Below are 27,422 nucleotides of genomic sequence, written 5' to 3'. Positions count from 1 at the left end.
TTCATATCTTACGTTATAAAGAGCATGTGGAGAATGGTGGCCATAGGAAGCTTAGTTTCGATGGTGGTAGAGGAAGAGGAGGAAGCGTTGGTGGTCATGATGGTGAGGGTGAGGATGATCGGCTGATTTGAGAGTTACAGGGAATAGGACCTTGAGGGTGATACCATGAAAGAATGTAAATCTCTCTTAACTTTATTAATGATTTACAACACTATAAATAATATGACTATACAATTTGAATTTGGAATTGAGTAATTCTAAAAGAGAATGGTGGATGACTATTGACTTTGTTGATTTGATTTACTATGTTGAGTGATACGGTTGTTAGACATCACCAAATAGAAGCAATATGTAAAAGAGTGTATGTTTGCTTTCGAACCTGCGCTTAAAGCTTCATTCATACAATGAACTTTTGAGTATATACGTCTTATTATGTTGTTAGTTGATGCGTTAGTTAACTAAAACACATCTCGGAGGAGATCCCAACCACAAATTTTGATCGAGTCAACATCTTTTCAAGCTTTCATCAATCATCATTCTCAACCCATTTTTTTTAAAATGTTGGGAACTTTCACTTATGTGAACTCTTTTATTATTGACTTAATTTTTAACATGTTAGTTTTATTCAAATAAAAATTTTGTACAGTATTATCACGTAAAGATTCTGAATAGTCTTTTATTGTCGAATAGAAGTTATTAGTAAAAAAGGAAAACAACCAACCTATAACCACACAACAACTATTTCCAATACATAGGCTTCACTTTTTTAAGAGAAAATCAACTAATTTTTCAAAGTTGAGATAAGATGATCCACCAATAGCTATTGCGTCCTGGGCCTTTTTCTTCCACTCCAAAGCCTTGTTTTTCATCATCTTCCCTTTCTTCCCATCCAACATCTCTCTCACTTGAGCTTCCACCTCCTCTCTCTTCACATCGGTATCGATTTCCATTCCAATGCCCCATTTTACACAACAATACCAACAATTTGTTTGTTGTTCCGCAAAAAATGGCCAACAGATCATCGGAACACCGCTACTAATACTTTCTATAGTCGAGTTCCATCCATTATGAGTCAAGAACACCCCTATTGCTGGATGTTTTATAACCTACACACATAGATTAATAGAAAAACAATTTAGTGTCATATATTCATGATCATGACATGGTGTGTGAATTGTCCACAAGATTGAATGATACATATATGATCATGACATGGTGTGAATTGTACCACAATAACTCGTTTCCCATCTCTATCCCTATAATTACACTAAAAAACACTATATTTCTCTCTCATGTTTAATTAAATAATATTTTTTATACATTTATCATTACAGTTTTCTCTCTCATCTACTCACAACCAATCCAACAATATTAAAAAATAAATAGGGAAAACAATGTTTCCCCAAATTTATAGAAAATCACTATATTTCTCTCTCTACCCTATAATTTACACTCACAACCACTAATCACCACACCCTATAATTTGCAAACTTTCCTCACATAATTATAGGGAATGGGATGAGAATGCTCTTAGTAGATGTCTCTACACTCAATATATTATTATATTTGTTTCATCTAAATTTTTTTGTGTTGTTGATAGTAGGAAACACGCATTTCATGTTGCTTAGTTTATTGCATGCCAGAATTAGTATGAATCAATGAGGAGTATTTTTATAACCTATATGTAAAAAAAAAGTAATAAATATCAACAATTTGCTTCCCTCTTAGAAAATTCAGTTAGTTCACTACCCACTCCAGTAAGCTGTCTAGTTTTACATGTAGTTTCGAAAATACCTAGAAGTGTTTTGGTGGTTTTATATGAAGCACTAGTAATACTAAAGGAGTGCCCCATGTTGTATGTCTTGTCAAAAATAATCCAAAAGGTTTTTATTTGTAAATTTTTTTTCTAATGTAAAGCAGATCGATTGCATACCTCTTCTTGAGGGCACCAGCTAGTGACCATGCCTCTTCCTCTTGTCTCATCGACAAACTCTGGTGGCATCATGGCCTCATCGCCTCCAACAATATCCGGCCTCGTTATCCACAAGAAATCCTTCTTGCTATTAGCAAGTCCCCACCCAAACTCAATTAGTTGTTCTTTTGTCATAATCGTAATACTTCCGAAGTTCACATAAACAACCGAGCCAGGGTCTTTTGTGTCAAGCCAATTGACGCAACTCGTATCTTCCTTCCAAAGGTTGGACCCAATGTTTTTAAGTCTGTCGTGGTGAACATATTGTTGCATCATGTGTAGTGGACCTATGGTGAAGATGTTTGGGTTCAAGGCAAGTAACGGTTTAACACTATCTTGTTCTAGCGTGTCAAAGGTGTTCAGAATGACGGCAAACCCTCGAGGGATAGCTTCTGCTTCCGTAGTCAGATAGTTGAGCATGACGTCGTTAATGTCTATGGTTCGAATGAAGTTAGGAAAATCCTTTAATCGGATGTTTTTCATTTCAGGAATCCAATCCAGGCTTGTCTCTAAATACCCATTTGTCATATCGCTCATATCTGTAACATTTAATCATATAATATTAACTATTAGTAGTACAATACACAATAAAATCAATTTATAACAAAATTTATTGTTATTTTATCAAATCTTAAAAGACAAAATTTAATTTTATGAGAACATCAAGTAATTTTTTTTTGTCTTCTTCAGTTTATAAAATAGTCGTTGAGTAGAAGTTTTTCAAATATTCCATAACTAAAACATCGCCACGTGCACGTTTTTTTGGACCCACCACGAGATCATCGATATTTCAAGATTTTGTTCCAAGAATCAAGCAGATCTAAAAGATCACATTTTTTAATAACGGGCAGGTTGGTGGTCATTCAAATCACTATTCCATGTGATTGACACACATTTCAAAATTGCATATAATAATAAATAAAAAATAATTAAAGAATAATGAAATTCAGTTATATCCTATTATTATTATTATTATTATTGTTGTTGTTGCACGACTAACAAATAAAACCAGACTACTCGAGGAAACCCTATAATAAATGGCGACCTTATACACCAACGTCGCTAACAGCGAAGGGTAACACAAACCAGCATCTTCGGTTCCAGAAAACCAGCTTCCCAAATGGTCACTGCAATAAAAGCCAACTGAGATCGGATTTTGAACTCGAAACCTTGAAGCCTCCAACTCAAATCTTCGATTTCTCTTTTAACACCAACTTATTGTAGTTAAGAGTATCACAACTTATATGTTGTCATGTCGTTTGCGTGGAATAGATATAATTAATAATTAAGCGGTGTTACAAATGCGTAACTAATTTTTTAATCTAAATTTACTATTTAAAGCATTAAAGAATCTCCTAACGTTTACAAAGAAGGAAGGTGAAATAGATCTAATACAGAGTGATTTATCATCTATTAATTTTTAATAGTTCTTTTTTGTTTTATATCTGAAATATATATTTTATATAACTTATTTTGAAAATAATTGAATTATTTGCTATATATATACAAGTTAATAATTGGCTCGTACTACTCAATCGTTGCTTTTCATATTGACTATCAATTCTCAATCATTGCTTTTTGTGAATTATTACGATTTTTCCAACTGCAAACAAGTTGTCGGAAATTTAAGAAGTATGCTACGAAAGTTCACGGTTTGACATTTTGATCCATCGTAAAACATATATATTTTTTTATTTACCGATGAGTTTATTTAAAAAAAATTATACTGTTGCAACAAGCTAAAGAGTTCATGAAACAAATCTCATTTCTTAGTAATTTTTAAACCTAATATTATATTCAGTCTTATATCCAAAAGCTCGTCTTATTATCTATATCGTATGTAAAGAGTTCTAGAATTCTAGTTTAACCATAGTATTTGGGTTAATTTGCCATCCTTGTAACTATCGGTGGAAGATGAATGAGAAAAGGATGTAAGTTAAAATACATATACAATGCCATTTATATATTTGTTGTCATGTGTACCTTTGAAGATATGAATATTTATATTGTTGCAACATGCTAAAGAGTGGGAAGACTGGGACGGAGAGAAGGAAGAAGATTCCAAGTAATAAGAGAAAAGTTTGATGAATTTGTAAGGATTATGATTAGGAATTTGTCCCTCCTCCTGGCTAGTATCGATCCCACTTGTTAGTTATATGGTAGTGAGAGAGATGTGCTCTCTACGGGTATGACTCATGGTCGTCTATTTTATAACTCGTGTAATACACAGGTTGGATAAATTATATTACATATAAAATCAAATATAAAGATGCATCTATAAAATCTAATAAATTACAGACTAAAGAAGACAAAAAAAAATTACATGAGGTTCTCATAAATCTCTAAAAACATTAAAATATGGATATTAGCGGTCTGGTTTTGACGGTTTTTAGGTCATATCGTGAACTAAATCGTTAGCAACGGTTTTTTATTGTAAACGAAACCGAACTTTTAAAATTTAAAACCGAACTGTTATTTACAGTTTGGTTCCAGTATTGTTTCGCGATTTGAGCTCGTGGAGTCTTAATAGTTAATATACAAGATGTTCAAAATATGACAAATATATAAAAAAATTTGCTTAAAACAAAGTTACAATTATTATATATAACAATAGCAAACTATCTAACAGGGTAGTAGAGATGGGAGATCTTCATAAACTTGAGGTTATAACTTAACGTTTGATTGTGTTGTACGATGATGAAAAAATGAAGATTGACACAATACTGACAAGGTTTTATTAGACGACATACTTTGATACAAATCTTACACAACTGATAAAAACCCACTCGGAAATTTAGGTTAATATATTACAATTAATTAACAAAGCACAATATATATAATTATAAAAATTATAAAATCTTATTGTCCGGTCCGGTTTTAAACTGTCGGTTTTTGAAATAAATCGTAAATCAAACCGTTTGATACGGTTTTAAATTTTCAAACCCGAACGACCAAAAGTTAAGAAAATCAACCATGAAAGTTATAGTAGATGGTAATCAAGTTGGGTTTTATTTAATATCATGTCCATCTCATATCTATAATAATTTTTAAAACTAGTATCATACTCGATCCCATATCCATAAAGTTATGTAATTACCCCTTTGTAATACGTGAGTATAGGTTTACCAGTTGCATGTAATATGCGCTCATTTTCCGTCCAAGTAATTGTAGGTCGACAAATGCTATAAGGACGTAATATTTAGAATATAGTATTATTTATATTTATTTGTATCTTCCTAGATGTAAAGATCATCGGAAGCCAAAAGAGTGAGCCTGAAAAGTGGGACCGGGAGGAAATTAGAAGATTACAAAAAATAGTTAATTGATTTGTTTCGACTATGAATAGGAATCGGTCCCTCTAGCTAGTATCGATCCAACTTGTTATTTGGACTAATAGTAGTGAGAAAGGGTGGGGGCGCCAAGTTGGACAATACTTGGATTGACGGGCTCACTCTTGTCTCTTTCTCCTCCTCTTTCGTGTTTTTTTACCAAAGGTTAAGATGTAAATGAGTCAAGTTGTTAATGAGCTTAATCGAAATCAACATGCTAAAAGCATGAATCGAGTGAAGCTTGAACAAGAACAAGCCTAAGAATAAGCTCACATAACAAACGAGTCGGAGCCCAATTCAGTTATCAAGCTCAAGCAAGCTTGGGAGCCTAAATGAGATTGTTGTTATAGTATTCTTTATATATGTTTATATGTCTATATTCATAGATGTGAAGGTTGCAAGAAGTTAAAAGAGTGAGTTTGAAAAGTGGGACCCTGGAGACAAGTGGATTACAAAAGCAACCCAAGGGTGTTCTTGTTGTTCAACACCATCAAACTCTGGACATAGCCACCATCATCGGCACGTGCAACCCAAGGGTGTTTACGTTGTTCAACGATGGTGTTTCGTTCGATTATCTCATTTGGTGAACTTGGTGGTGTTTTCGTGGTGTGTAGGCGATGGTTTCTTAATTTAGTTGTGGTTTGACGAGAAGTGAGATGACAACTTCAAATTAGTACTATTTACGAGACCATCTGTTTGTATTTTGGATATCTTGTTAGGCTAGTACCACCTCTTCATCCTCTTTACCGCAAGAAAGGGCTCCCTTGTAAAGCCAAGAGTTGGTATCAACGACAATTAAACAACCCTTAAGATCCTTAATATAATTTGGAACCATAATCGATTTCAGAAGAAAAAGAAGCCCTTGAATGCCCATTGATCTTCTTGAACGAAGAACAATATGATTGTTGTTGGTAAAACCTTAATTTGTCATCAGAAGTGGATACAATTTATCCTTAATTTAGAGGAAAGATGGTGGGAACATTTCTTGGAGTTAATTGAATATGATGATCATATATCAGTTCCACCCCACTCAAGTGTAGCAGATGGTGGCGGCAATAGGTGTGATGGTCGTTAGTGGGAAGATTGTTGCAGGTAATACTGAGATTTGTTGTTACTGGTGCGGCAGTAGGTGCGATGGTGATTGGTGGTGACAAATGGTGGTCGACGGTGGTGGGTTCAGTCGGTTTAGTTGGAGGTGGCTAGGTGAGTGGTGGTCAACATTACGTATATAGTTTAGTACCAGAAATAAATAATGTGAAAGTTGGGAGTAGTGGTAAAATAGTTAGTTGTTATTGTTCTACCTGAGTGAAAGTTGAAGTATTTTAAATCCAATCTATACATACTATTAAAGCAAGGAACAATTTTCACATGTCACCATTCTAGGGTGTCCACATAGAATGCCACCTCAACTCCATGTCACCCATTTCCATTCTTAAGCATGCCAACTCAGCAACTAACATATATCTAACCCATTAACCCATTTAAGCTTATTTTCTCGCGGGTCATAGATATCCATTTAACCCATTAACCCATTCCTTTCATAATTATGCCAACTAATCATCTAACATATATTTAAACAATAACATTTCTTAATTTTTCACCATAATCATGTTTTTCTATCTTTCTCTAATAATAACCGGACCATCTTTCATCATCTCCCATATTCCGGCCACTCCATATCTATCTCTTTATTAATCGTATTCCGGTAAGTTTCTATTATATATTAAATTCCGATTGTTGATCTATGTATTTCCGGCAATAATAAATTTTCTTCCGGTTATTGTTTCCTCATATCTTTTTATGTTTCTTCTAATAATATCAGTTTAAGTTTTATGTAACATCCTATTTTCGGTTATATTAATAAAATAAAGTTCGTTTATTTTATAGCGGGTCGTTATCGGTTTAGTTAAATAGAATACGAGATGGACTTGTGTTGGGTAAATGGATATTGGTTATGGACTTGGGTTATGGAGGAATGAAGGAAAGACCATGGGCTTAAGCCCATGATCAAAAATATATATACCCTTAATCCTCCATTTAATTCATTTACACATATCCCTTACACCATCCAAAACACACACTTAAGATTCTCTCTCTAGTTCTCTCTCTCTCTAAACCGATATCAAGAAGGAAACCGAGAACCGACCCGAGGTAATAATAGTATTTTATTGTTTGAGCTTAAAACCGTTAGTTATGAAGACGAAACGACGAGCCGACACCGTTAAACCGTTTAATTCACGAGATCCGGGTGGATTCGGGTATAAACCGGACCTGTGATGAGCTTAGGGGTCACCCTAGCTCAGATCTGGATCGAACGGGACGAAAAACGGTGAAAAACGAGTTAAAACACGATTTTCCGGCGAATCCGCAGTTTTCCGGCGGTGGCGCCGGAAAGGCGGCGCCAGAAAAGGTTGGTACGAGGTTAGCGATGTCAGGGAATGTTCTGACATTCCCTGACCTAACCCTAATTTGCTAAGGGTAACTAGCGAAGTAGGTGTGATTCGCCAGCCGATTCGCAAAGGAAAGATTAGCGAACTAGCATGTCATTCGTTAAGGAAATAAGGGCGAACTAGGCCATTCGCTAAGAGAGGGACGAATGAACCCCCTTCGTTATAGGGTTCATTCGTTGACCAGATCAGTTCGTTAAGGTCCAATTCGCTATAAGGACTAGTTCGTTAAGATGCCTGATACGTTACAAAGGCAGATTCGCTATAATGGCTAATTCATTATGAATTCCCATTCGTTAAGAACTGAGTGACGAATTAGAACTTTGAAAGAATGACAGAACAGTCCCTGGACTTAGAAAAGAATGATATAATTACAAAGTGACCCTTGGACTTTGATGATTTATGAAAGATGCCTTCAAGGGTTAAAGTGTAGCGATTAACTAACCGGTAATAATCCAATGAAGTAAAACCGGCTTAGATACGTAAGATTAATTAAGTATACGATAGGAAGAGTTAGAGCCGTATTTAATATATGTATGATTATACAGTTAGTCGTGCTCAGCTCAGGAAAGGATTAACTATAAACGGTGAACGCAACCGCCTTGAGGTGAGTTTCTAGCCCCACTTCCTTGTTATGTCTTCGGGGCTGTGTGCATACTCGATGTGATAGTTAATACACTTATCTTAAGTGGTAAGTGTATGCCTTGTATGATTTATGTATGATGATTGTTTGACGGTGCGTGAACGATCTTCGGATATTGCATGTACCGTCAGGTGGTAGTTAAGACATGATTGATAAGTATGATGAAAGATATGATGTATGTATGAATATATGATGTATGCATAATGTATGTATGTTATGATGATGGTACGTGAACGCTCTTCGGAGATTGCACGTATTGTCAAGGAAAGTATGTATGAACAGGTACGGTATAGTTACACGAAACAAAGGGACCAGACCCTAATAATATATGTGATGGTAGGGACCAGACCCTAATAATATCTGTGATGGTAGGGACCAGACCCTAATAATATCTGTGATGTTGGGGACCAGACCCTTTATAATATCTGTGATGTTAGGGACCAGACCCTTATAATATCTGTGAGGTTATAGAGCGGAAGGCTCTTTAAATAGAACGGATAGTTATGTATGAAAAGTAAGTATGAATAATGTACACCCCTTCGGGCACGTGTGCAAGTATGAGAACAGATTGTATGTTGTATGATTAACTAGAACTCACTCAGCGTAGCTGACTTTTAGTATGCACGCAGGTGAGTAGATTGAGGCAGCTTGCATACGAGGAAGCACATGGCATGGACTTCAAGAAGCTGGCATCTCAAGAAATGTTATGTTATTCTAAAGACATTGTTTTATGTTTTAAATGATTTGAATACCCTTTAAGACAACAAAGTATGGTTTTGTAATATGATGGTTTGAATGTTTTAAGATTCCGCGAATGTTTTATTAACTCTGATATTATGAACTGTGTTTATGAGTAAATCCAACGTCCAAATGTGAGACACCGGTAACAGGGCCTTAGATTTTAACTAAAGAAAGGCGATGTCTACAATTTTTCGGCGTGTTTACGTTTTTTCAGGTGAGTATTGATGGTAGGTTTTTCCGGTTATATGTTATACTTATAACAATGATTGTTTTTATATTTTTTTGTATTTTTTAATTTTTCCTGTTTTTTTGTTTGACATGTTATGTTCTATATCAAAATTATATTCATCCATCGACGGGTATCAAAATCTGAGATTGCATGGTTAAAAACCATATTTGTTTTTTTTCCGGTAAGACAAACAATTTTTCCGGTTACAAATAAAAAATCAAATATTCAATAATATAAAAATTAATATTATACTTTCTGATTTCATGTCAATGCCAAGAGTAACAGATCTTCACTTCTTCAATTCTACACAAAAATTCTACATCCGATTGTCATTGTCACAAATCATTTTACCGATTATTAACTATAATTCAAAAAAAAATAATATCAAATATTAATTTTCGATTTTATTATTTCAGGTTATTGTCCGACTCATAGATGCAGGCTTTCACGATTGATCAAGACTTCATAACATTTTTTTATTATTATTTTATCTTGTATAGATTGTTTTTTTTTAATAATCGTGTATTTAAATATTTCAATATAATAGGTACATTATATGTCCTATGTCAATAATCATGTATAGATTATTCTTTCCTGATTGATCAAGACTTCATAACCTGGATGTATATTTTGTTTTCCAGCTCCTTAATAAATTACACAATTAACTATTCCATTAATTCCAATTATTTTCTTTGACTTTCCTACTTTATGGTCATAACGGAATTCCCATGATTATATACATCGACTTTCCTACTTTATAATTTAAATTTCAATTTGTCTTCCTAATTAATGTCAATACTAATTGTTTGACTAATTTAGATTTGAATTTATAATTAATGTTTATGCTTATTTTGACTTTCCCTTTTATTTATCAATTGTTTGACCATATTATTTTTGTTAAAAAAATAATATCAATAGTTAAGGCAAATATAATTTTTTAAATACAACAAACGTAACAGATTAAAATACACTTTATTGTCATAACGGAATTCCCATTTTATATACATTGATTTTCTCAAGTAACTATTTCTTAATTTTGTTGCTTAATACAACTTATTCCATTCAAATTTCATGCACAATTTGTTTCTTTAATTATTAAATTAATAGACCGATTTTACAAATTAAGTTAATTTGTTTCCTCATTTACTATTTTGACCATATCAATGTTAATTATACAATAAAATTTACATATATATAGAACTATTTTGACCATATCAGTGAATTTGACTTCCTAATTAATGTCCATACTAATTATTTGACTAATTTAAATTTGAATTTATAAATAATGTTTATGCTTATTTTGACTTTTCCTTTTATTTATCAATATTAAATTTATTTTCACAGATTATGTTAAATTCAGAAATTATTAAAAATATACTTTACAATTTTAATTTTGTTTCTAAATTTTTAAACGGGTCCTAAACTTTCCTCATTTACTATTTTGACCATATTCTTTTTGTTATAAAAATAATATCAGTCAAGTATAATTTTTTAAATACAACAAACGTAACAAATTCAAATATAATTCTAAATGTTTCGACTTATATTATGATAAGCAATTCAAATATTTAAGTTAATTTGGTATTTGAAAATATTTAAGTTAATATTAAAGTTGATTTTTATATTTTTTGAAAGTAAATAAGTTAATCTTGTATATTTTTTGTACAAGTTAATATTCTCTTACAATCCATTATTATGTTATTAAGAGTTACTAATAATGTTGAAAAAAGTAACCGTAAATTTTTAATGGTTTGTAAGTCAAGCATAATTTATGCATGTTTATATATATAATTGTGTATTTATCAATAGTAATAAATTGGAATTTAATTATGGGTAGATAATAATAAATTTACTAATTTACGTAAACAATTAAATGAAGGTCTCGATTTTCTTTGTAGTATTTTTCTACATTTTTGATATATAATTTAAATTTGAATTCCTATTTAATGTCCATTATAATTGTTTGTCAAACATAATTGTTTCTATATATGTTTTCCATTATTATATTGACTATAACCATATCTTAATAATTACCAAAAATTATAATTCAGATTATGTTAAATTATTAAAATTATATTTTACAAGTATGTTATTACTTTTACTATTTTTTGTTCTAAATATTTCAAAAAGTACTACCTTAGAAAGTTACCATTCAGATTATTATTTTTATTTTTGTTATAAAATTACAAGTTACCGTTCATACTATTACAAATTCAAAATTTGTAATCAATGTTAAAACAACTCAGAACTTCAATTCTATATTTTTGTTTACCCTAATTGTATATAGTTTTTAATTTTTTTCCATTTTTATAAACTCATTCCTTAATATGGTTTGACCGAAATAATAACATAATTATCTCATTATTACAATTTATATTGTTTGACTTTCTTTATTTGTTAAAAAAACCGAATGAAGAAGTTATAAATTAAATAAATTTCCGACCGATTTAAATATTTGACCATTCACATTAAATCATTTTTTACCATTCATATTAAATCATTTTAAATTTTAAATAACATCTACATACTAAATATAACTTTCTTGAAATGTATCAACATTATTTAAGTACTTTTAAATTTAAGATTTGCACTCACAAATTATGTCCATATAAAAATTAACATACATTTATTTTGACTATTGTATCATTTTAATTAAATATTCTCTTAAAATCCATTATTATGTTAATAAGAGTTACTAATAATGATAAAAATAGTAACCGTAAATTTTTTAATGTTCTTTAAGTGAAGCATAATTTATGCATGTTTATACATATAATTGTGTATTTATCAATAATAATAATTTGAAATTTAATTATGTTTTGACAGAAATCAAATAATTAATTTGTACTAATTGTATTAAGTTTGCTTCAAGCAAAAGCAAAAACAGTGGACACATTTTGGATTTAAAAAAAATGCATATATATTATGTTGACATTTTGAAGTCAAAATATGACATTTTAAAATTAAAAGTTAGACTTTTTAATTCAAACATGGTTTGTTAAATTTTTTTTCAAGATGGTAGGTTACTAACTATAATTTTTTCAATATGGTATTATTTAATTCAAACATGGTTTACAATAAATGTTTTAAATTGATGGGCAAATAAACCCGGGTACTATCTTAGAGTAATAAATATTACAGTTATTGATTTGTAATAAATGTCTTAGATAAAGTTCATCTTTTAAATCAACACTGAGATAAAAGTTTTGTTGAATCCACATTGTAGAATTGTTTTATTGATTTGGAGACTAATTTCCTTTGTTTGCTTATTATTGTACTAATGCTATAAGTTATAAATATTTTAACTTTTCATTTATCTTTGTTAGTCTTTGTATGTTTTTGTATTTGATTCAAATAAGTTATGATGTCTTATAATTCATGTAAAAGTATCATTTATTTATAAGTAAAACATTTGCATTTCATTAAATTTATATGATATTACTTATATATCATGTTTTTAAATATGTTGCACCGTGTGTAACACGGGTACTATCCTGAATCAATATTGGAATCCAATTATCTGTTTATTTTAAGAGATTTTGATCACTTAAAGTTTGCTAATGTTAAAAAGAAATGACACATATGAATTTGTAAAATGAAGTTAGTGATAAATGTTTTTCAATATGGTAATATTTAATTGAAACATGGTTTGTATTAAATGATTTAAATTGATGTGCAAATAAACACGTGTACCATCTTAGAGTAATAAATATTACAGTTATTAATGCGTAATAAATGTCTTAGATAAAGTTCATCTTTTAAATCAACATTGAGATAAAAGTTTTGTTGAATCGACATTGTACGTAGAATTGTTTTATTGTTTTGGAGACTAATTTCTTTGGTTTGCTTATTATTGTACTAATGATAAAAGTTATAAAATATTTTAACTTTTTGTTTATCTTTGTTAGTCTTTATATGTTTTGTATTTGATTCAAATAAGTTATGATGTCTTATAATTCATGTTAAAGTATCATTTTTTATAATTACAACATTTGCATTTTATTAAATTTATATAATGTTACATATATATCATGTTTTTAAATATGTTTCACCGTGTGTAACACGGGTACTATTATAAATCAATATTGGAATCTAATGATCTGTTTCTTTTAAGAGATTTGGATCACTTAAAGATTACTAATGTTATAAAAGAAATGACACATTTGAATTTAGAAAATAAAGTTAGTGATAAATGTTTTCAAGATGGTAATATTTAATTCAAACATGGTTTATAATAAATGTTTTAAATTGATGGGCAAATAAACACGGGTACTATCTTAGAGTAATAAATATTACAGTTACTATAAGATTGTGTTTATAAAGTTATGTTAAATTTTATGATTTTCTAAATGTTTTCTTGTGAAATTTTATGATTGTCTATTTAATTTATATGGTAATTATTACATTCACACATTTTGTTTTTAGTTTTACATAATCTTCTAGATATTAATGTTAGCATAAAATTATTATGAAATACATTAACATTTTAGTTTAATACTTAATTAATCAGGTTACATGGTTTGTTTTGTTTTTCAGGTTCTATAGCAAAATGTTCTTGTTTTTGGACGGAAAATTTGAAATTCATACTGGAATAATACGATTTAAATATTTTCATAACTTTGCTAATATAGACAAGTTTGTTTAACTATTAACTTTTTATTTGACAATGTTACTGTCTAATATTTTGTTTAGACCATCCTAATGTTAATATATGGTTGTCTATTTATAAAATTTTATGATTGTTTATATGTATTTTGTTATTTATCTATTTTCAACCCGTGTGTAACACGGGTACTATCCTAGTAGCCCTATATATTATGCTAAATACAAAAGCCATAATTTTAAATATAAATATATAAAAAATAACTATTGATGGTAGAAAAGAAAATTTAATAAAATAATTAATAAAAAATAAATATGTCGAGCCTAAGCCGTGCTCGATCTTAGAAACTACTCAAAACCTGAGCTGAAACTCTAATAAGTTACTCGAGCTCGGTTTGTTTACAACCTTAACCCACGGCACTCCCTCTCACAATACTCGTCCGAGCCCCCCACAAAGGGTTTACTCTTCACATGTGCACTCTTCATACGCGACCGCACCTAAGAGCCTATCAATGTCATTCCACGGCCATGTGCATAGTCTCGTTGGAAATTGTCGTCTTACGTTGTCTCCTAAAATTAGATACCTTGAAACTTCTTTTTCTTTCATTTGTCGTTATTAAACTAGAACATCTGTTGTTTATTTCATATTCTACATATTAGATTTTATCAAAATAAGTATACATAACGAAAAATATGGGTATTGCCGTATGGATCTAAAAGATATCTGACTAATTTCTGACCGAAAAATATGGGTGTTGCCGAATGGATCTAATGATAACTGTTTACTTCAGAAATCTGTCTCTATCTAAAAATACCATCGAAAATCTCGAATTTATTGTAATAAGTAATAACTAATTTAAAATAAGCTAAACGTAACTTCAGAAAATAAAAAAAAATTATAAAAACTCTAGTGATTAATTAATGAATGGGAAACTCCCATACATCTATTTATAAACACGATTTCTTTTTTTATTTCATTTGGGTAAATTAACTAGCAATATTTAATTTGTCTTGAGGTTCGAATCTTATAGCGTCAAATTAATGATGAATGATTCTTAAACATTCGTAATTAGTAGGCCTAATAATTTAGTGCAGAGTTAAAAACATTGCAAAAGAAAAAGAGAGTAAGGTTTAACTTTAAGAACAGGATTTGAACATTTTTACCTTTGAGGGGAACATACTTCTTGTTAACAAGATCACGATAGTGAGTATAAGCCAACACCCCACACCCACTCGGAGTCCAGAACAAAACTTCCGGCAACCCGAACCTCTCGGCCGCTTCAAGCGTAAAGCTCATGCACCCATCCGAAATAATACAACTCACCGGTGGCCCATCTGAACCGTTAAGTCTAGTGATCAACTCACAAAACGGTTCCAAACTATGCTTAGGAACCGATTCACATAAGGCAGGAATCGACTGAGTGGCTTCCGCCTCCGAAGGCGGAAGCCCATCGGTTATGGAGTAGAAACAGAAGTCGGGCAGGCCGTCGAGCGAGGACGGGCCTCGGGATCGAAGCAAGCGTTTGTGGTTGAAGTGGTTATTGACAAAAGAGATGTGGAAGCCTTTACAGTGAAGGAGTTTGGCTAGTTTCATCATGGGGTTGATGTGGCCTTGGGCTGGGTAGGGGATGCATATTGCATGTGGCTTTTCTGTTTCGGCTATTGAACCCATTTGATGCAATATATATGTAATATGTTGCTTGTGTTTTTAGGGTTATGATGGTGTGGAAGAAGGATAGAGGTTGGTTGTATATATAGAGGGGAGGTGGGAGTTTTGTACTTCTTTCTTTCTTTCATTTTTTTTAAATATATTTTGTGTATTTTAAACATTAACGTTTATTGTCCGGCGATGCGATCGTGATGACTTTTTATATAATTGTAAAATATGTTGCGTTTAAAAGATGGTAATGATATTTAAACAATATTTTACTTTTATGGGGCCTTTCTACTGTACCCTCGTATCTACCCCATTCATCCACGACAATAATCTCTACACCACATGATTACAAACATGTTTAGACAGCCTGTTTAAGTTTTTTTCTAAATTGTTAAATTGTTGTAGGTACAAAACTTATTTACCAAAAAGGTGTAGTTTAAAATTACTTACTAAAATGGTGTTTTGGTGTAGTGGTAAGAAACATGAATAATATTTCTTTAATTATTCAAACTTGATAGATTTACATTGTCACTAAACATATCACCATACAAACTAAAATTAGTAGATTTACATTGTCTTAATATTAAAACTTTCAAAACACATCAACAAAATTAGTAATAATGTTCTTTGCTACTAAACCATCATCAACATCTTGAAAACTTCAACCAAAAGAAAATCACTTTTCCTAACACACCTAAAAATTGTTACAACACAATAGCATATTATATAAAATATAACCAAACAAAACAACATGTATAGTAATTAGTAACATGGAAAACATTACTAAAGTTGTTATATGGAACCAATAAATATTAACTTCCAAATTATAGTTATTAGAAAGTGTAAAGAGGTGTTAACCATCTACTACTTGTATTAAATTTAACAATATCTAAATAATTTATATTTTACCTTAAAGTTCATCAATAGACTCCAAATTGTCTTTAAAATCTTCATAATCACTTTCATAGTTACCACATTCTTCTAACCATTTCACCTTCAAACTCACTTCCGTTTTCAACTCAAGATGTGCAAGTTCTTTTCTTGCATTAGATAACTTCAACAGGTCAAGTTCTCTCAACATGATCAAATCATCACATGACAATAGTTGTTTAGGCTTAAAATTCTAATACTCTCCATTCTCCAACCAGATAACAACCTTGTTTTGATAAGGGTAAAAAAACCACTCACTTACATGTTCATAAGGTAAAACCTCTTGTTGAAGATCATGAAGGAAATCATGTAAAACGTTTATGAGATTTGTTTCTTGTTGACATGGAAAATTCTTCCTGAAACCAATCTCATGAATTTGATGTTCAAAGAGGTTGTTGAACATCATGACGGATTCAATATTATCTTTTTCTATCGTGAGTAAATCGCTAAACACGAATTGATATTCCAATTCATAATCGTAGCCATTATCGGAATTTAGTTATATTCACAAACTTTGGATTGTTAAAAAAGAAGAAGAAGATTTAAATTGAAAATTAAAAAACAGATTAATGAGTGACGGTTTTATTTTTCCAATGCGGTTAAAAAATAAATCTATCTAGTAATTACAATGTATAGTTAGCCTATACTTGGTAATATTTAATTAGATAGTATTATAAATATCTTAAATACTTTAAGTTAAAAAGTAATATAAAAATGGTATCTTATAAAACGAATTTTAAACATATAGATTTATATCCAGAATATTTTTGGTTTATATAAACATTAAATAGGTATTTATAATTAATTAACAAATTATAAGTTAGGATAACAAACAAATATTCAAAACAATTTTTAACTACATAAATCTAAAGTACAGACCAAAATAAATTACATTATAACAATTACTGTAGAATATAACAATTTAAATTACATAACAAATTTAAACATTTAACATTCTACGTTTCCAGAAATCTCCTTGTAAACAACATTTGTTGTTTTATTTGTAAGCTTAATTCTAATGATCTTGATTAAAATATTCTTCTAACTTAATTCTTCACTAAGTATTCACCAACTTATATTAAATTTCTACAATAACCTGCATATGCGTATAAAATAGAAAAGTTTGTGAACAACACATGTTGAGTGAGTAAAACACTAGTTAAGTGAGATATACTACATATATATATATAATAAATAAAGGAAAAATGCAAACTGTGTCAAAGTATTTACCAAAATAAGGTTTTTTATTCATACCTTTTTCTAATAATCTATTTTAGAGTTTATTTAACTTTTATTTAGTCCATTAATCTATTATATCATCTTTTTTAATTTGTTTTCTTCAATCAACTAATTATATTTCTTTTTTCCATAACCAATTTCTTTTGTAAACATGGTATCCATCGTCTTTGTATATAAATTTGGATCCAGTTACAAATTATACATCGATTAAAAATGTAGTCATATTGGTATGGCACAAAATTGTTTTTACTGTATAATTATCCTTTATTTCTCAACAGTGTTTAACAAGTTAAGAATCAATATCAAAATACAAACAAAAATAATTCCACCCACTAAAGATGGTAGTAAGAAAACCATATTCTAAAAGCAATGAAATACAAGAATAAAAAATAACGATAATGAAATCAATATTTTTAGAGAAATTTAATACCAAATAGAAAGCCAAAATTGGACATACAAATCAACCTGCAGATTGAAAACTATGAAAATTGATTTAAAAGCTGAATCAAATCGTGTATAAAAATAGAACATAAAAATCGATTATAAAAACCGAAAGTATTAAATCGAACCTGGGAATTACGATTGAAGTCTAGTGGATTGGAGCTGCTATAGAAGATCTGATTATTGATGAAGGGAGAGAGGATAAACTCATAACCGATTAGTAGTTTTTTTCTCCTTTTAAACCTTAAAAATAAAAGTAAATAAGTGATAAATAGAAAAACCTCATTTTGGTAAATACTTTCAAAATCACCTATTATGGTAAATAATTTTTCCCTTCCACCAATTTTAGTAAAAAACTCCTCAACAACAGCAGGATATACATACTGGTATACAAATGTGGTACATTGTGCTTTAAGGGTAGTAACTCTTAAATTTAAGAGTTTTTGTGTGAAATTATTTTCTTGTCCCTCCTATATACATTTTAATATAGTATATATATATATAAGAGTGCGAGAGAGAGAGAGAGAGAGAGAGAGAGAGAGAGAAAGCGAGGATGTAGAGAAAAGAGAACTTATTGGAGTCAATACTAGGACTAGCAATTTATACATGAGACGCGAATACACGACACGTACCTACATGAATTTAACAGGTAACAGGTAAAGCCTAAACAGGCTTCGTGTACTAAACAGGTAGACACAAAATTACCTGTTAATTTTCGTGTCTAAACAGGTATAATACCTGTTTACCTGTTAGGTACCTGTTAATACCTGATTATTTTTAAAATTATATATATATATATATATATATATATATATATATATATATATAGTTATATTAGTTATCCCTAACCCTAAATTCATCCAAATCATTCTTACAAACCAAACCACAGCCGTCACCTACTTCCCTCTCATCATCCATTCCACCGTCGCCGACCATATCTCTCTCCGGCCACTTATCGTCGGCCTTCCTCTTGTCTCCGGCCATCTCTCTCTCCGCCGCTAGTTATGTCCATCATTCCATCTTCAGCTGGCCATAAATATCGTGTACTATAATCGGGTCGTCGGGCATATTATCGTGTATTATCATGTATACCTGGTAGTAACATGTTCGTGTTCGTGTTTGGGTTACATGTGCGCGATAAGTTTTCGTGTCGTGTACAAAGCCATCCGAATTATGAATGAACAAAGTTGTTACCGGTAGCGGGGGTGTTAATGGCCATGATGGTGGTGAGGTTGATGGTGACGATGGTGGGATGGTGACATTTAGGCTATGTGTAGTGGAGGGGCTACAAAATGAGACGATTTTTTACACGTGACAAAAATGGGTGATATGTAGCCCCGGGACGGTGTTGTAACCCAAAAATCGCCCCTCCCACCAATAACTGATAGCCACGTCATCATCACCATAACACAAGCTTGCGACATGTTTGTGTCGCCCACCCATTGTCGCCCCTTTTATCACCTAGGGGAGTGGTGTTCTCGCCCATGTCACCTACATTTATAGCCACACTACACATGATCTTATAGATGTAATTGTTAATAAAATACAAATCGTATCAATTTTAAAAATAAAAGCTAATCACTTTTTAAAAATAAAAGCTAATCACTTGAATTTGATACAAATATAAGGATAATTATTGTAATCTTTTCTATCAAACCGTCACGGAAAAAACTGTCACTAAATTGTAAATGGCTTTATTACGTTTTGACTTAAAAATACATCAATGTCAAAAATAAAAATAAATAGAAATGTACTTCACGTTTTGAAGTCGGGTAGATATTTATAAAACTTTAATTAAATTAATATTTGAGTGTACTTGATATAAATAAAATAATAAAAGGTAAGGTACCAACCAATAACCATGTTTACTGATTGTGCTCCTGAATAAAAAATAATAAAAAGAAGATAAGCAAAAGAAAATTCTAAGTAACTCAAATTCAGTTGTCTTAATTCAATGTAATTTTTCTATAAAGCTAATATATTATAAAATTAAGTGAACCAATTGAGATATATAGCGGTCTTTGTTATTATATTGTAATTATCATTTTCGTGTGTTTGAAAGGCTGTTTGGTAAACCTTTATATCAGAAAATTCTAAATTATTTAGAGGTCTGAATGGTTAATAGACTTTAAGTCAGTGTTGAGTACGTCAGCGTAGTGGTGATTGGTCGTGTAGGAGGTGGTGGTGGGTCGAGAAGGTGGTGCGTGAGTGGCATACCGAGGTTGAAGGGACAATCAATTGGTAAAATTCTCAGTCAGCTTTATTTTGAAGTTTAATGAGTAAAATGTTTGCTGACTGATTCGTAGGTTTAGTCATTTCTTATAAATTTTAATTATGAGTGTATAAAGAATGAAATTGTTGATCAATTTGCAATCTTAGATTAAATTCTTTGATTACTCTGGGAAGATGATACTAATTTCATATATAGATTTGATTTTGTTTGTATTAGTGACTTCAAGTGATGATCTATCTTCATTGAAATTAAACTTTTAACTTGTTACCATAACATAAATAGTGGTTAGAAGTTGTGATTTGTGAATTTGATTTTAAAGTTCTTGCTTTCCATTAAGAGGTAATATATACTTTTGGTGCAAATACTCGGTTTTACCTTTTGAAGAGAGAGCACCAAACCAAAGGTCCATGGTTATTAGTGGCTATGTAGTTAATGTAAAAAAATGTCGGATATCAGTCAAGGACCGATATCTGAGATATCGGTTTTCGCAGTGATATATCTGTGAGATATATATATATATATAATGTTATTTCTATACTTTTTTATGTATAAATTTATAAGTTTAAGGACCAAATGTAAACTAATGAAGATAAAGGGGGTTAATTGTTAAACTATACAAACTAATTTTACACTTATAATGTAAAATTTTATAAAGTTTAGGTATTAAATGTAAACTAGTGAAAAAGAGAGGGTCAAATGATAAAATACCTAAACTTTATTTAACCTAAAAAGTCCAAAAGTGCATCCATCGTTCTTTCTCGCTTCCAAATGGCGCCGATGTCTTCCTTTTTGCTCGTTTCCGTCATAATATTCGCTGTAATTAACAGTCGGAGTTCTCTATTTGATCGATAGGTGATCGCCAAGTAGGTTTGAAGCAACCAAGTAATCAGATTTTGAACGTGTTTTTAAGTTGTGGATATAAAAATGGCCAAATCAAGAAAATCGGCGATATAACCGATATTACTGAAGCAAAGTATCGGCGATATATCGATCATTTCGCCGATAATATCGAGACCGATATTATGACCAATATTTTGGACTGATATTTTTCCTAGGGTCCGATAACCGATATATCGCCTATATTAACTGCATAGATTACTAGGTTAAACCCCTTTGTCTAAAGCCACCATCTTGATATCTTAATTCCAACATTGAGATGGTTGTTATCTTATAAACTGTGGAAACTTTCCAATTTGATACCCGTAATTGGGGTCTTAATTCTCATCTTATTAACTAACACACATTAGCACTTGATCTTCATATTAAAATTTTAGGTGGTTGTCATGTGATTTGACTGTAACAAATTTTTGAAGAGGCGTATGATTTGGTAACCTTAAGTGCAACCATTTCTACTTTTGAAACATTGATCCTCTGAGAATTCATAACTAGAAATCGATTATATCATTGAGCATGAAATTAGTCCTAAGTTATTCTTTGCGATTGATTATTGTCACATTTCACAGATTCTTGTTACTTTGCGCATCTTCACGCGTCTTATTTGATTTCATTGAACTATGACCAACATCGATTATTGAGAACTTTATATCCTTAGATGATATTTGGTATCTTACCCAAGCTATACAATTTATATGATGAGCGCACATGCTTTTTTTTATCATAGCAAGTGACCTATAATACATGTCAAGTGTAATAGTGATTAATAGTTATCAATTTTTGTAATCACTTAAGAACACGTCAATAACTTATGAAATTAAAGAAGAAAACATAATGTCATAATCAATAAGCTTTCCCCTTCGGATACTATATAAAGAAAGATCCATACAATCCACACAAAAGATTGTATCAATATTATTTCGAAAATAAAATATTTAACGATATTTACTAAAAGGTCACGTGTTTAAAATTTTAGTACTTTTTTACCTTGAAGCCCCTACATTTTGTTGCATTATAAGATATTTTGTAATATTTTATTTTAATTCTTTTTATTTAATATATTTTTTCTTTTGGTTTTTTATTTATTTATTTAATTTAAATATGTTTATGTTAGATAGAATTAAATTATGCATTTAACTCTCCTATATTTATTTTGTATTTATATGCATCTCTTTGTATTCTCGTATGATTTGTAACCTCTTTTATATTTGTTTATATGGTTCTGATCCCTTTCGTGAGGGGCATGCCTTTTCATTATTCACATGGTATCATTAGCCTCCCGATCCTCTTCTTAACTCTGCTCCCTCTATCATCTATTTCTGTCTCACAACATCTTCCTCCTCCTTAGAGTTTGCTATCTCCATGAACACCACCTTCCACATGCTCCCTATCAAATTAACCTCACCAAACTTCCTCTATTGGAGAACCAAATGATCCCGCTTCTCTCTTTTCAGAATATGATTGCCCATGTTGATGGATCCGCTGCTGCTCCCAGCTCCTGAAACTAAACAGGGGGATAAATCGGTTCCCAATCTTGACTATTCGACTTGGCTTGCCAAAGATCAGAGGGCCATTATCATCATCAACTAATTGAGGTGTTAGGTCTGACTTTTGCGCATCGAATCTGGGTCGCCCTCAAATGGCCTTATAGTAATGCCTCGATTGAACGGTTTCAAAACCTCCGTGATCAACTTCGGAAAACAGTTAAAGGAACCCTTTCGGTTGCTGATTATGACCAGAAGTTTAAATCTTTGTGTGACCAGTTGGCTGCAGTTGATCGTCTAGTCGAAGAGCATGACAAACTCCATTGGTTTTTATGCGGTCTCGGTGCTCAATTTGAGAATTTTTTGACTTCTACTCGTGTAATCTAGCCACCACCCCCTTTCGTGATCTTCTAGTTCTAGCGGAGAGTCATGAACTCTTCCTCTGCTCTCTTCATGGGTCTAGCACACCCACTGTAGCTTTCAACTCTCAACGTTCTAAGTTCTCCAACTCTAGGGGTCGTGGTGGTCGGTTCAACCGTGGGAATTATTCCAATGCTCCTGGCAGGGGTCGAAGGACTCCTCCTTCTCAACTGTGTCAAAAAAATGCTCATCTTGCTAATGCATGTCCAACTCTCCAAGCTATGCCTCTCGATCTATACTTTCAGAATCTGATTTGGCCAATCTATCCTTGCTCAATGCCACGTTACATCCTCCGGACCCGACTGGTGTGCTGATTCTGGTGCCACTGATCACCAAGATCTCCTACGTCACAAAATGCTCCAATACCAAATCAATCTCATACTCAACCTGAGCCCAATGCCACTGATGTGCTCACTTCCGAACTTGTTGCCCCACCGGTTCAACCAACGGGGTCCTCCACTCACCAAATGGTAACTTGTTCTAAGACGAGCATATTTAAACCAAAGCACCAAGCCGACCTTGCCCACACCAAGAATAATGTATTCTTTTCCGCTCTATCCTCCGCTACCAAACCTAAAGTGATTAAATCTGCTGCCAAACACCCCCAGTGGATTGAAGTTATGGACAAAGAACTCGCGGCCTTACTAAAAAACAATACAGGGACGTTGGTTCATGTTAGTGCACAGTTTTGGTGTCCGTAGCGATCGAATAAGTTATAGATAGTCTAGGTTGAATATTTATTGTAAAATGGCCCATTCGCTATGAGGTGTATAGCGAATGAGGTACATTCATTAGTTAAGTAGACTAATCGTTAAGTTATATGCCCATTCGTTATGTAATATAACGAATGGAGGCCCCATTCCTTATGAAGGCACGACGAATGATGACTTATTCATTAAGTTATTACCCATTCGTTATGGAGGCATTACTAATGGTGTCTCATTTGTTATTACAGTATAACGAATGATACTAACTTAACGAATGGAAGCTTTGGCATATAAATAGGCAGCTCATGTTCATAATTAGAGAGAGATCTAAGCCATAATTTATCATCTATAAGTTATTATCCACCATAATGTATTCATTTCTAAGTTATAAGTAAAGCATTTATTTAACGTATCGATCTCGTGTTAATTGTATTGATTTGATATATCGGGTTAGCGGCTAGATTTTGGCTCATATAAGGTTCACTCAGTTCCTCGCCCCAAAACACATAATGTTGTTGGTTCTAAATGGCTATTTCGAACTAAGTATCGTGCGGATGGTACGATTGACATCATAAGGCCCGACTTATTGCACAAGGTTTTAGCCAAATACCCGGTTTGGACTACTCTCACGAGTTTTGTCCCATTGTGAAAGCTTCCATTATTCGTGTAGTTCTTTCCTTGGCCGTTATACACAGTTGGCGTTTGCATCAACTTGACGTAAACAATGGATTTCTTCATGGCAAACTAGTTGAGGCTGTGTTTATGGAACAACCGTCTGGCTTCGTTGACCACCGATTTCCTAATCATGTGTGTCTTCTCAACAAAGCTCTCTATGGGCTAAAGCAAGCTCCTCGTGCTTGGTTTCATAAGCTGAACTCATTCCTTATTCACAATGGTTTTACAAGTAGTAACGCGGACACTTCTCTATTTGTGTTCAAACATGGCACATGTATCATGTATTTGTTGGTCTATGTTGATGACTAAATTTTAACTGGAAATGACGACACGGTTATGACCTCATTTATTACTCAGTTGCACAAGGAATTTGCCATCAAAGACATTGACAGCCTTAACTACTTCCTCGGTTTGGAAATCTCTCACACTAATGATGGGCTATTCTTGAGTCAATCTTAATATGCGCGTGACATATTCGAGAGAACCACACTTCTTGATTGTATTCCAGTTCACACACCCTTGGCGGCCAATGAATCCTTACATTTGGATGGCAAACTGTACACTGATCCTACACATTATCGTATCTTGTTGGTGCCTTACAATACCTGACAATTACTAGGCCAGACATATCTTATGCAGTAAATCAAGTCAGTCAGTTTTTACAACAACCCACCATCGACCATTACCAATGTTCGAAAGGTGTTCTTAGATATATTAAAGGCACACTTAACTTTGGTCTCAGGTTATTTAACGATATTTATTAAAAGGTCACGTGTTCGAAATTTTAGTACCTTTTTACCTTGAAGCCCCTACATTTTGTTGCATTATAAGATATTTTGTAATATTTTATTTGAATTCTTTTTATTTAATATATCTTTTCTTTTGGTTTTTATTTATTTATTTTAGATATTTTTATTTTACAAAATTATTTTTGTTTTATTTACGATACCATAACGAGTTTAACTGCTATAAACCAAGTTCGCATCGTCTAGAGGCCACAAGGCTAGGGTTTACCCATTTAATTTGTTGTTTTGTTTTTTAATTTAAATATGTTATTTTACAAATTTTTTTTTTAGTTTAGTTTGGGATGTCTGTGCTATTTGTACCACTTTTAAGTTACTGTGATTTAAGGATCTCCCGGTTTATGTATTTTTTAAATGAATTTGATTTGAAACTTGAATTACACTTTATATTAAAATATTGTGTTGGATATATTTTGATCTTTTTACAAAGTTTTTTAGACCATGTGTAGTGAAAGATTTATGTTTGGAGGATTGATATGAATAAAATACTAATCCAGAAGGCGTTTAAAAGAAGGAATATAAGGATTCCAAATAGTAGCAGTGGCGAATTCAGAAATTTTTTTCACAGTGGTCGGAATTTTTTTGGTCGGTACTCAGTTGACTATCGATATATTAATTTTTTCGGTCTAGTTTGGTCCTTTGGGTCTGGTTAAAAATGTACACAATATTTTTTGGTCTAGTTCGGCCATTCTTGTTTGATAATCAACAAAATATCAAATAACAAAAAAAACACCTAAAACGCCATAAAAATGCATAATTGAAATTACAATATATACACAGTTGTTATCTATATGTTTTCTTTCATTTTTTTAAATTTAACTATAACGTTATCTAGTTTAACACTTCAAAGCAATTTTTTCTTTGAAAAAAATCGTCATTCTAAATCTATAATTGTTAATTGTCAAGTTATTATAGTAATACAAATAATAATAAAAAAAAAAAGATAAGAAGAAAACACATATTGATTTATCTAATATTAATACATACAATACATAAATTCATATCTTCTTCTCTATTTTAATTATTGCTTAAAATTGAAATAATTGTTATTTAAAACAATATTGATAATATTTCACTTTTCATAATGCACGTTGAATTATTGAAAGGTCGAGGGAAAGCAAGTGAGGTGACTAACAAAAAGTTACGCAATATTTTATTAATATAATTTTTTTTGAACGGACAACTAAGTAACGTCGGGTACCCCGTACGCGGCCTCTATTGGCTAAAGGTAGCCCAAGCCGGCCACTAGTCTGGACGGACGGAGCCCCTAGCGGTCCACCTGTTGAGGGATTCACAGGATAAAACCCGACCCCCACGCCCGCCAAACGTCACGACAGCGAGGAGCCGGTAAAACCGGGTGAGATCCTCGAACCCTAGCAAGTGAGGGTCATCCCCCATATCTCCCATATAAGTTGATGGCAGTGAGGTTTGATCCCCCTACCTCTCACTTGTAAAGTGAGTGCTCTACCATTGAGTCACAACCAACTTATATTTTATTAATATAAATAGTATCACATTAAAAATCTCACTTTAACCATTTATTTTATTAATAAATTGTTTTTCCATCATCATCATCATCATCATCATCATCATCATCTTCTTCTTCTTCTTATGAATAATTTACAGCAATAAGAAGAACTTTTAGTGGAAGTCTCCCACAAATCTCCTAACACAACTCTTATATTTTCTTTTTCAAAGTTTCACAGGGGTGGACATCAAAATTTCAATGGGGTCGATCGTGATTTGAACATATATATGTGTGTGTATATATATATATCATCAATTTTCTTCTCATCGGGGTCGGCCGACCCCTGTGCCTAAGCAGTGGATCCGCCACTGTATAGTAGCTGTGTTTTTATTGAGTAGAGTTGGGAATTGGTCTGTGACACTCGTCAGTTTCAGGTTAACTCCATTAATCCAAACTCCGTCAATTCAAACTTAAGATCACTTAATCTATAACGTTCATCTCATTACAT

General features: G+C 31.9%; 1 protein-coding gene across 1 annotated transcript; it reads right to left on the bottom strand.

Moving 5' to 3' along the window:
- Positions 1-728: 728 nt before the first annotated feature.
- Positions 729-15,735, bottom strand: LOC143612147 (UDP-glycosyltransferase 85A8-like). Its single transcript, XM_077086201.1, has 3 exons — positions 15,128-15,735; positions 1,934-2,511; positions 729-1,106 (listed from the first exon to the last, which is right to left on the bottom strand). Exons 1-3 carry the CDS (start codon positions 15,633-15,635, stop codon positions 759-761), a joined length of 1,434 nt encoding a protein of 477 aa, XP_076942316.1. The 5' UTR covers positions 15,636-15,735; the 3' UTR covers positions 729-758.
- Positions 15,736-27,422: the final 11,687 nt, after the last annotated feature.

This window comes from Bidens hawaiensis, unplaced genomic scaffold (genome assembly GCF_021521415.1).
Source record: "Bidens hawaiensis isolate Kalapana, Puna unplaced genomic scaffold, B.hawaiensis_p1.1 tig00033589_1, whole genome shotgun sequence".
In the NCBI taxonomy this organism is placed as follows: Eukaryota; Viridiplantae; Streptophyta; class Magnoliopsida; order Asterales; family Asteraceae; genus Bidens; species Bidens hawaiensis.
This window is presented reverse-complemented; position numbering and strand designations above follow the sequence as displayed.